At 49.6% G+C, this 12,177-nt stretch overlaps 1 protein-coding gene across 2 annotated transcripts in view; it reads left to right on the top strand.

Moving 5' to 3' along the window:
- Positions 1-12,177, top strand: part of ASS1 (argininosuccinate synthase 1) — a 315,060-nt gene that overhangs the window by 67,626 nt on the left and 235,257 nt on the right. For both annotated transcript variants that reach the window (XM_085613969.1, XM_085613970.1), the window contains exon 4: positions 5,891-5,959. In XM_085613969.1, the coding sequence (XP_085470095.1) occupies positions 5,891-5,959 (69 nt within the window). The remainder of the gene's footprint in view (positions 1-5,890; positions 5,960-12,177) is intronic.

Raw genomic sequence — 12,177 nt, 5'->3', positions numbered from 1 at the left:
ACTGTGTGTCAATGCTCAACCACAATACTGCCTATGTTCAGAGAACTCAGTGCTCAGAGAACTCACCCAACTGCAGGACCACCTGTCTCTGATCCGAAAACTCAGTGCTTACAGAACTCACCCACTAGCATGACTGCCTGTGTCCATGTTGAGAGAACTTGTAGTGCTCAGAGAACTCACCCACCTGTGTCCATGTTCAGAGAACTCACTGTTCTGAGAACTCACCCACCTGCAGTACCGTTTATGTCCATATTCAGAGAACTCACCCACCTGCAGGTCCGCCTTTGTCCTTGCTCAAAGAACTCTCAGTCCTCAGTGAACTCCTCCATCTCCAGGACCACCTGTGTCCCTGATCAGAGAACTCACCCATCTGCAGGACTACCTGTGTCCCTGACCAGAGAACTCACACTGCTTACAGAACTCCTCCACAGGCAGCCCAGCCGGTGTCGTGCTTAGAGAACTCGCAGTACTTACAGAACTTGTCCACCTACAGGACCATCTATGTCCCTGTTCAGAGAATTCACAGTTCTTCTTGAACTCACCCACCTGCAGGACGGCCTTCTGCCCTGTTCAGAGATCTCAGTGCTTACAGAGCATGTCCCGATGCAGGACTACCTGTGTCCCTGTTCAGAGAACTCCGTGCTTACAGAACTCATCCACCTGCAAGACATCCTTGTAGGAAGGTGGAATCTGACTGCATGGTTGCCCCTGCTTTTTTCCTGGTGTTTTGCTGGTTTTTGACTTAGACTGGGATCCTGCTATTCAGGACCCCAGTCAAACTATCTGCTTTCCCCTTTAAATTGATTCCATGTACCTTAGGTGCACCACAGATTGGATTATGGAGTACCCTTATAAGTCCCTAGTATATGGTATCCTATATACCTAGGGCATAGGTACCCTAGAGGCTGCAGCATGTATTATGCCACTCCTGAAAGACCATGCAAAAAGACACCACAGGTCTGCTACAGCAGCCTGTGTACGGTGGTGCATACACCCCTTACTTAGATATACGTTCACTATATCTCTTCATATTACTGCACATGTAACAGTGACCCCTATGGCAGGCCTTAACAATCCTGACGGAAGGGTGCTGGGTTTCATGTGACAGGGTGCCCCTGGTTGAGAAGAGCCCCTCTGCAGTCTTCAGAACCTCTATTCTGGGGTTGTTTGTGATGCAGCCAAACCATATACTCTTGTGCATTATAACCTCGCGGTATATGCAACTTTGGAATGGCTGCACAGAAACATGTCGTGTTTGGTGTCAAACGCTTTGGAATCATCCCCCACACCAGTAACTGGCAGGGGGGGTATGATTCCACCCTACTAGAGGGAGAAATAGGACTTCACCGGTAACCAATCGGCTCAATCTTCATCTCACTTAGTCTTATTTTTTAAATTTTACTTAGAGGTAAAGGCCTGGATAGTTCCACTTTTAAAAATCTGGAAGCTGAGGCAATGTCGTCCGGCTTTTATCAAGGTCCAGCTTTTAGAAAATGAACGTGTCGCCTGGAGGATATCCATGATTTTAAAGAAAGTCCAAGGAAGAGTATTGTGATTTAGGGGGCGACATTCTTCAGCTGGACTGTCTTTTTAATCTTTACTATTCTTTTTCATAATATGGAATATATATCAAGCTCAAGTGTTTTTTAATGGATACTGTTTCTAAATTCTGGTGTAAGTTTTTGTGTAATCTTTGTATTTTATCTGTGCTTCTATGATTGTGAAAAATGCAATCGAAATAAAGCTTTTCTTGAATTGACTTCACCGGTATACCCGGTACCAGCTTCACAGAGCCCTGGCATCACAAAATGGATGCTGCCAGCCAGAGACACGAGTCTGGCCTCCTGCTACTTGACAAAACTCCGGCAGGGGAGGCCAGGACAATGGGTTTCCTGTCACAGAAGTGTGACCATCTCCCAGACAGGCTTTAGTGTATTGGGGCTGGGTGGGAGCACTCCAGGAGTGCTTTGAAGTCCTGTACTCTGGGCACATTTGGTGTCCCTGTGCATAGTCCAGCTCAAACCGGTTGCAGAGGCTACCAGCCCCCGCTCTGGCGCAAAACTGGACAAACTACATGGGTGTAGCCACCCCTCTATTCTGACCCTCCCATAGGTGGGTCCCCGGTGTTTGTCCCACCCCTTCCTTGGGTATAAAGTAGGAACCCCTGGCTACAGGACTTTAGATTTACCTGGACAAAACTCTGCTACAGAATCCCAGAACTTCAACTATCTACACGACGTTGGATGACTGAAGAATCTCCCTTGGGGTAAAGGAGTTACTCCCCTGAAAGGCAGGCACCAAAGACGCATCTGTCCGATTTGCAACTACGCAGCTCCTGAAGGACTCCAACAATTTTGCAACACAAAGTGAGTTTCCAAGCTTCCCCGAGGCCGATCCGTGCTCTCAGCAAACCTGAGATCCAAAGCTCTGGTGGGGACCGTGCAACCCGAACCCCTGGACACCGTGCACATTTGCGGCAGCATATGCTTTTTGGCAATCCCTGAGACTGTGCTTTGGGCTACTTGTAGTCCAGACCCCGAGCAGTGATTCCACTGAAGATTACTGGCCTACGCTCCTCAAGTGTCCTGTGGGTTGGTATTTAGGGATTCCTCTCGCGGTCCCTTCGCGAGCCCTTGTCCGTCGACTTGTGGGTCCCTGAGAAGGGTACTTTAACTTTCAATGGGCTTACCTGGTTGCCCCAGACGTGCCCTGACTCTCCATCGCTTGGAGTCCACAGGACCTTGCTGGTCCACACCGAAGCCTTTTTACTCTCACCGCGTGGGTTGCCGTTACGAAGGCTTGTTGGTCTCCAATCCGGACACCGAACACCCCCCCCCCCCCCCCCCCCCAGCACTCGACATCCTTCGTGGGACAGCTAGACTGTGGTCATCGTCCACGTCTCCTGGTCCCCGTGGCAGTGGAGTCAAGCTTCACCTCTTCGCACCAGAAACACCCGACATTGGTGGGCATTGGTCTACCGTGCCCCTGGTCACCCTGAAAGGACCCAGACTCTATTCCCTCCCCCTTCCCCCCCCCTCCCCCTGCTTTCCGGTTCTTCACATCTTTGATCCAGGCTTGGATCACACCGGACACTTTTCCTCTTCACGGCAGCAGCACTTTACAGCAACTCTCCATTGGAAACGACGAAGATTCCTGACACCATTTGACACCTATGCACCCGGCTTCCCTGAGTTAGGTAACACGAGTACCCTGGTGCTCCCGTGGGTGCTGGCTCTAGAACCTTCTAAGTCTCAAAGGGTTTGCTCCAAGTCCTCTCCTAAGTGTCCTTTATCTTTAAAATTCCAACCGCGTCTTTCCCATAGGATTGTACGGAGCTCGTGGCTGTGTTCTCACACTGCACACGTCCACCCTGGGTCCCCTGTGTCGCTACCTTGGGTGGTTCCTTCGGGTCCCAGCGATTCTACGTGCTCTAGGCACTGTGTCTAGTCAAGTTGTGGTTCTTGTACCACTTTCTTAATATATGGTTTGGTCTCCCCCTGGAGCCCGCTGTGTATGGTGCTATTACTGTCGTTTTAGAACTGTAATATTGTGTGCCTTGCTCTCTAATCTCATAAAGAGGTTAGTAGAGAGTGTTTAGTAATAAATACATATATTTTATATATACCTTGTGTGGTTCTCCTTTCATTTGGTCATTCAAGTGGTTATAATCTGCTAAACCAAGCTGCTTTACACTCCTTCAAAACTTAGCCTGAAGGCTGCTCTCCATAGCTACCACAAGGATAGCTTTCAATAAAGGTTGTCTTTAACCTAATCATCAATAAGGGTTGTTTGGACTGGTGCAAGGTGCCCACTATAACTAGTGGACAGCATATACCAGGCCAACTTCTCACAATCCTATTCCCCTGTTCTGGGGACTCGCAGTGTTTACAGTACTTGTCCGTCTGCAGGACCGCCTGTGCCCCTGATCAGAGAACTCTCAGTACTTGCAGCGCTCCCCCACCTGCAGGACCCCTTGTGTCCATGTTGAGAGAACTTGCAGAACTTTTCCACATACAGGACTACCTGTGTCCATGTTGAAAGAATTCATAGTCCTCTGAGAACTCACCCACCTGCAGGTCCACCTCTTCTTCTGCTCACAGTGCTTACAAAGCACGTCCCCCCTGCAGGACGGCCTGTGTTCCTGTTCAGAGAACTCAGTGCTTACAGAACTCACCCACCTGCAGGACCACCTGTGTCCATGTTGAGGGAACACTCGGTGTTAAGAGAACTCACCCACCTGTAGTAAACTTATTTCCATATTCATAGAACTCGCACATCTGCAGGAAGGCCTGTGTCCCTGATCAGAGAACTCACAGTACTTGCAGCGCTCCCCCCCCCCCCCCCACCTGCAGGACCGCTTGTGTTGAGGGAACTCTCAGTACTTGCAGAACTCGTCCACCTACAGGACCGCCTGAGTCCGGGTAGAGAGAACTAGCAGTGTTAAGAGAACTCGCCCACCTGTAGTAAAGCTTATTTCCATATTCAGAGAACTCACCCACCGACAGGAGCACCTGTGTCCATGTTGAAACAACTCTGTGCTCGTTGAACTCACCCACCGACAGGACCAGCTGTGTCCATGTTGAGAGAACTCGCAGTGCTCGGTGAACTCACCCACCGACCGGACCACCTGTGTCCATGTTGAGAGAACTCTCAGTGCTCGGTGAACTCACCCACCGACAGGACCACCGGTGTCCATGTTGAGAGAACTCGCAGTGCTCGGTGAACTCACCCACCGACAGGACCACCGGTGTCCATGTTGAGAGAACTCGCAGTGCTCGGTGAACTCACCCACCGACAGGACCACCGGTGTCCATGTTGAGAGAACTCGCAGTGCTCGGTGAACTCACCCACGGACCGGACCACCTGTGTCCATGTTGAGAGAACTCGCAGTGCTCGGTGAACTCACCCACCGACAGGACCACCGGTGTCCATGTTGAGAGAACTCTCAGTGCTCGGTGAACTCACCCACCGACCGGACCACCTGTGTCCATGTTGAGAGAACTCTCAGTGCTCGGTGAACTCACCCACCGACAGGACCACCGGTGTCCATGTTGAGAGAACTCGCAGTGCTCGGTGAACTCACCCACCGACAGGACCAGCTGTGTCCATGTTGAGAGAACTCGCAGTGCTCGGTGAACTCACCCACCGACCGGACCACCTGTGTCCATGTTGAGAGAACTCTCAGTGCTCGGTGAACTCACCCACCGACAGGACCACCGGTGTCCATGTTGAGAGAACTCGCAGTGCTCGGTGAACTCACCCACCGACAGGACCAGCTGTGTCCATGTTGAGAGAACTCGCAGTGCTCGGTGAACTCACCCACGGACCGGACCACCTGTGTCCATGTTGGGGGTACTCGTGTTGTTCAGTTTCAGACCCAGGCCTCGGCACAAAAGCAGCTTTTTGTGTCGTCTGAGGCCAAAGGCAAAACAGGGTACCGGTTTCACATGTAACACACACACACACTCTCCCCTCCCACCCCCCACCTCCGGGTGCAAACCGCTGCTGAGTGTAGACTAAATGTGCCTCAGGCTGAGTTTAATGATTCAAATTTGTGTTGGTCTAGGAAGATTCTGTTCACAGGCATCATTCGTGTATCTGTCATGTCTCGCGCCTTCATAGGTCACTCAGTGGGGGTGCTGTCTCTGAACTTTTAATTGTAAACCGTGTTTGGCCTCTATGTGCCTTGTCAGCCAAGCGGTACTTAGAAACCCTTCATCCTTGTGATGACCTCTGACCTCTAAGCTAATATTTTGCGTGAGTGCCTGGGTGTGCGCGGACTGTATGATGCTGTCCCATTGACTGAACTCTCGCGAGTTCTCAGTGCTCGGAGTTTGGACTGTTATTTACACATGTTCCCGTGATTAATTCTTGTTTGTCTCCGGCACAGGCCAACATTGGGCAGGACGAGGACTTCGAAGCCGCCAGGAAGAAAGCCTTACAGCTGGGAGCCAAAAAGGTGAGCTGGGATTCTAGCCCTGGGAGCCCAGACTACCACCCCCGCAGGGGGGCGAGGGGGGAGCTGGGGTAATGGAGTAAATGTAGTGCTTCATGGAGAGAGATTCAGATTGGCTTGCCTCTAAAATGTGAGGAAATCATTCCGGATAATATATATATATATATACTGTCGAAGGGTTTGATGTACAAATATTTTTGCACACAGGAGTGCAACTTAGATACGGAACAAACAAGCACGGGAAATGCAGTAGGTCTCACATTTGCTTGAGTTAGAGCGATTGGTATTGTAAATGACAATGTCTTTTGCCCATGTGTTGTGAGGTGTATGTATGTGGTGTGTAGTGGAATTATGTAGGTTGGATTGGAATTCTTAGTTGAGGATTTGTGAGCCGTGGAATTGTGTGTTGTGGAGTGGATTTATGTAGTGGAATAATGTGGCATGGTGTGCAATGAAAATATGCGGATAGTAATAATGTGTTATTGAGTGTACTGGAATTATGTGGAGTGGGATTGTGTGTTATGGAGTGTAATTATGTGGAAGGGTTTTTTGTCTTGTGGAGTAGTGTGTGTATTGAAGTTTAATTATGTGGTGTGCTGTAGAATCTAGTGGCATGATGTGGATTTCTGTGTTGCGGAGTGAATTTATGTGGTGTGTTGTGTCGTTGTGGTGTTGAGATGAATTATGTGGTTTGGCGTTGAATCTTGTGGTGTGGATTGGAATGACCACCACTGCAGGCACAGTGGGTCGCCCCCTTCAGCGGCGGCTGTTTTGCCAGTGATAGAATTCCCGGGTAACGCGTGCGCATGCCCCTGGAAAGTAGATCTCTCCAGTGCCCAGGCTGGTAGGTCAACCTGGTAGGTCAACCTCTGCTTTAAAACACAACCGGTACCGATGACGTATCCTGTTTTTGCAGCAGGGCAACGTTTCCATAATATAGCCCCAGAGATCAAACATTAGTCTTTCTAGTAGGTCGAAAGCCTTCTATTCGCTGAGGTGAGGAACAAAGTAATGGAATTTTCCAATTCTGCTGCCTCATGTTTGCTGTGCACCGGTGCAAGGCCGGAGGCTGGTTTGTGTGTCTGCCGGGGCTGCAGCTGGGTGTCGCTTTCTGCCCTCAGGCTGTTTGTACCCATGTCACGGAGGTAGGAAGCTAATGTCCTGTTGGCTGGGGTCTGCTTTCGGTCACTAAAACACCCATGATGTCTGTTCACCAAGCCCTGGCAGGTATAGGCCTTCATATGCAAATGAGCAAGTACAATCCATGAAGTAAGTGTGAATTAGACATGTTATGTAACTGGTGATGCACCAGGATCAACGTCGCCTCTCGCTTGTCTGCAACACCCCGTGCTTATGCACAGCTGACCGCTCAGCACGTCACGACTGGGCTGTTTACGGTCCTGTCACACCAGACCCCACAGAGACCAGGGTAGGACCCACATTCTATCAACCCTGCACTCTTTAAAGCGGTCTAGTCATCCGACGTGAAGCCGAGCGCTATGTACATTCTGCAACATCAACTCCTCTGATGTAAAGGCAAGATGACGTAATACTGGGGAGAGGAGGTGGCCTAACGGCCAGAGCTGCCAGCCTTAGAACTGGAGAGCCAGGTTTCAGTCTGGATGTCGGCTAAAAAGTCTGATTCTGGGCGAATCACATAATCTCCCTGTGCCTACCGAAACAAGCCTTAAATAGGAACAAAAGCGCTTTTTTTTTTTTTTTTTTTTCTTCTATCGGAAAGCCCATCCACTGTAAACAATTACTCCCAGTCAGGTGGACATATAAATAAACGTTTCGAGATTTGACCCGTACTAGTGTACAGTAGGTTGAAAAACACGGTGTTCTCTACAATCAATAAATACTCCCCATAAATTCTCTTTATTTAGAGGGCGAGGGTCAGTTCCTAGAACTGCAGACTTGGATTGAGTCCCGGCATCAGCTCAACATCACATGATTGTGACAAATAACTTGACATTCCTGTGCCTAACAAAAGCAGTTTGCTTCAAGTTAGCGATGTGGCATATCGAACAGAGCTGCCAACTTTGAGCCTGGGGGACCAGGTTCGAGTCTCGGTGTTAGCTCTACAAAAACACATGCTGATAAGAAATACAAAGTCATTACAAATAGAATTAAACAATGGTTGAACATGAACAGTTACAGGATCTGGCGAACAAACCGTGTGGGAGCAAAAGGAAGCAAGCGGCAGGGGGAAGTGGACGCAACGGGCGCCCTCGGAAGACATCTCTGTGCAGAGGTGTAGACATTACACGCCATCTTTTTCATGGAGCAGGCGCGTTCCCAACAGAACTCATTGTGGATTTTTAATGTCTCTGTACAAGAGCAGCCTCTTGGCCTCTATGGAGTAGGCACCGATTTACCAATGGGTTGGACATATTACTGTGCATTGCAGGCAGACACTCGCTCCTCATTTCAAGAATTTGAGCATTTTATCAGCTAGACTGCAAGCGGAGGCCTCAAGTCGCTCTTGAAAGAGGTGCGAGTAAAGTTGTGTTTAATCCACTCATCCTGTGAGGGGCTTTTAACCACTCATGTGAGTTTAGCATTCGGAGAATGACCGACATTCAAACTCCATGTTTGAGTGACCCTAGAAGCCGAGGTCTTGATCGTTATCGAAGAAGCCGAGGTCTTGACGGTGACCGTAGAAGCTGAGAGGTCTTGACGGAGACCCTAGAAGCTGAGAGGTCTTGACGGAGACCCTAGAAGCTGAGAGGTCTTGACGGAGACCCTAGAAGCCGAGAGGTCTTGACGACGGAGACCCTAGAAGCCGAGAGGTCTTGACGGAGACCCTAGAAGCCGAGAGGTCTTGACGGAGACCCTAGAAGCCGAGAGGTCTTGACGGAGACCCTAGAAGCCGAGAGGTCTTGACGGAGACCCTAGAAGCCGAGAGGTCTTGACGGAGACCCTAGAAGCCGAGAGGTCTTGACGGAGACCCTAGAAGCCGAGAGGTCTGGACGGAGACCCTAGAAGCCGAGAGGTCTGGACGGAGACCCTAGAAGCCGAGAGGTCTGGACGGAGACCCTAGAAGCCGAGAGGTCTGGACGGAGACCCTAGAAGCCGAGAGGTCTGGACGGAGACCCTAGAAGCCGAGAGGTCTGGACGGAGACCCTAGAAGCCGAGAGGTCTTGAGAGTGAAAAGAGGAGGCATGGACTTCTTATAGCCTATGTATTCTGGTTCTAGTTTGTTTTAAGGGCGCTGCAGGAGTGGCATTAAACAATAGCGCATAATGGTAGCCTCCGGTCTTGGAATGACATCCATGCTGTGAGCAGTTGGTGCCCGATAAGAGGCTGTGTATTTGCTGCCTGTTATGGAGAGGGCAGGTTAAAGTGTCACTTTCTTTACGTATGACCAGGGCCACTGGAATTATTCGACAGGGGATGGGCAAAATATGCGGCATGGTTGAGTAAATTATGCAGCAAGAAAAGGCAAATTATGCAGCAAATTTTGTGATCGTATTAGTTGATTTATTTAGTCATTTTTAAACTTGTTAACCCTGTCTAGGTCTTAGTTGTGCTTCATTAGTACCAGTTTAACACCAAAATATAGCAATCGGCTACAGAAAGTTGACCAGTTAACCTTTGGAAAGGTCCTTCCGCTGCACGGCGACAAGGGTCACTGCGGTTTTACTAACGTTTCAGCTAGAAACAAATATATATTTTGTTATCTGTAGATTATGCAGCTGCAAATCGCTACTGCCGCACAATCGCATAATTCCAGTGGTCCTGCCTGTGACCGTGAGCTGGCCCTTTGAAGCGTGGCCATCTGCGGCCACCGGCCTGGCAGCAGCAGGTCCTACCTCCTCCCGCCAATAGCTCCTTTGCTCCCCATTGCTGGGAGTGCTTCACACCTTCCGGCAGGAGGGAGCCGGCTGTCTCAGGTGACCACTGTTGTAGTTAAGCAGGAATGGCTAATACAGCCCCGGGGCATGAAAGTGGTGATTTTGTAAAGTCACATTAGTATTCATAGTTAATTTACATCTGACTTCAGCACGATGTCTGGTTTAATGCAACAATCCATTTCATACCTTGAAGTACTATATTCTGTGGTCAGCACTTATTGGTCGGTGAGTGTGACCCATTCGAGCCAATAAGAGGTCTAGTCTTGATTCAGTGAAAATGACAGTGGTGAGTTTTCACGGTCAGGACATGTAAAACATGTGTTTCTTTTTAATATTCACACTGTCTCATAGGCTTCTAACGCCTACCTTAGGGGTAACTTATAAATATTAAAAAGGAAGGTGTTCAGAAGGGCTGTTTTGCCATATCGAATGGGCAGTTGAAAAGCAGCCCAACTAACTGCCGTGGCGGACCTAGAGCTGTGCTTCACCTCATCACTGCCGTGGCGGACCTAGAGCTGTTTCCACCTCATCACTGCCATGGCAGACCTAGAGCTGTGTTTTCACCTCATCGCTGCCATGGCAGACCTAGAGCTGTGTTTCCACCTCATCACTGCCATGGCAGACCTAGAGCTGTTTCCACCTCATCACTGCCGTGGCGGACCTAGAGCTGTGTTTCCACCTCATCACTGCCGTGGCGGACCTAGAGCTGTGTTTCCGCCTCATCACTGCCATGGCGGACCTAGAGCTGTTTCCACCTCATCACTGCCATGGCAGACCTAGAGCGGTGTTTCACCTCATCACTGCCGTGGTGGACCTAGGGCTGTGTTTTCACCTCATCACTGCCATGGCAGACCTAGAGCTGTTTCCACCTCATCACTGCCATGGCAGACCTAGAGCTGTGTTTCACCTCCATCACGGCCATGGCGGACCTAGAGCTGTGTTTCCACCTCATCACTGCAGTGGTGGCACAATAGGCGCTGCAGTCCACTAGTAAACTCTGACCTAATAATAATAATCCACATTTGTAAAGCGCAAACAATCACCCGTAAGGGTCTCTAGGCGCTGGGGGCCGTCGGGAAGATTAAGCAAGCTATTGCCCAGAGTCACATGGTGCTGGGCTAATCCGCCGCTGGCGCCGGAGATCGAACCGTGATCCCCAGATTCTGCAGTCAGTCGCCCTGGCCACGCGTCGCACCTCTTCCCTACAGGCCCTGGGTTTGCTGAGTGCTATATATTAGGGACTTGCAGGTAAGTTAAATATGCCAATCCGGTATCAGACGATTGTGCATACATTTAAGGGGTCAGAGTGCATGCACGGGGTCCTGGACAGCACGGCCCAGTGTACATCAGAGGCAAAAAAACAGCAGCATCACTTTGAAAATTTGGGGGGTGAGATTTTCTTACATTGACCATCGATGGATGGGGCATGCTGCTGCTCTAGGTCCGTTCTGTGACTACAGGAAGTTGATGTCCCATAACAGGCTAGATATGCGCCGACTCATCATAGCTCCTGCAATGAGTCAGAACTGTCCTCGACAGGTAGGGGGGGGGGGTGTGCTGGTGTTTTGGGTGCATGGAAATAGCAATTGCACCTTTGTTATGATGGGCGGGCTCTTGTGCATGATCTAAGTAGCTGATATGCCTTGATCGACTAGACATGTTGATAGCGATGCTCTCCATGGTGCGTGCTGTGACTTGTGCATTGTTATGCTCTTGTTCGAGGTGCATGATGGGACTTCATTGTTATGTACTTGATCTTCAGGATGCATGCTATGACTTGTGCATTGTTATGCTCTTGTTTTTCAGGGTGCGTGCTGTGACTTGTGCATTGTTATGCTCTTGTTCAGGGTGCATGCTGTGACTTGTGCATTGTTATGTTCTTGTTCAGGGTGCATGCTGTGACTTGTTCATTGTTATGCTCTTGTTCGAGGTGCATGCTGTGACTTGTTCATTGTTATGCTCTTGATCTTCAGGATGCATGCTATGACTTGTGCATTGTTATGCTCTTGTTCAGGGTGCATGCTATGACTTGTGCATTGTTATGCTCTTGATCTTCAGGGTGCATGCTGTGACTTGTGCATTGTTATGCTCTTGTTCAGGGTGCATGCTGTGACTTGTGCATTGTTATGCTCTTGATCTTCAGGATGCATGCTATGACTTGTTCATTGTTATGCTCTTGTTCAGGGTGCATGCTGTGACCTGTTCATTGTTCTGCTCTTGTTCATTGTTATGCTCTTGTTCGAGGTGCATGCTGTGACTTGTGCATTGTTATGCTCTTGTTCTCCAGGGTGCGTGCTATGACTTGTGCATTGTTATGCTCTTGATCTTCAGGGTGCGTGCTGTGACTTGTGCATTGTTATGCTC

Source organism: Triturus cristatus, chromosome 1_2 (assembly GCF_964204655.1).
Source record: "Triturus cristatus chromosome 1_2, aTriCri1.1, whole genome shotgun sequence".
NCBI lineage: Eukaryota > Metazoa > Chordata > Amphibia > Caudata > Salamandridae > Triturus > Triturus cristatus.
The sequence above is the reverse complement of the archived record's forward strand: the minus strand, read 5'-3'. Positions and strand labels throughout refer to the sequence as shown.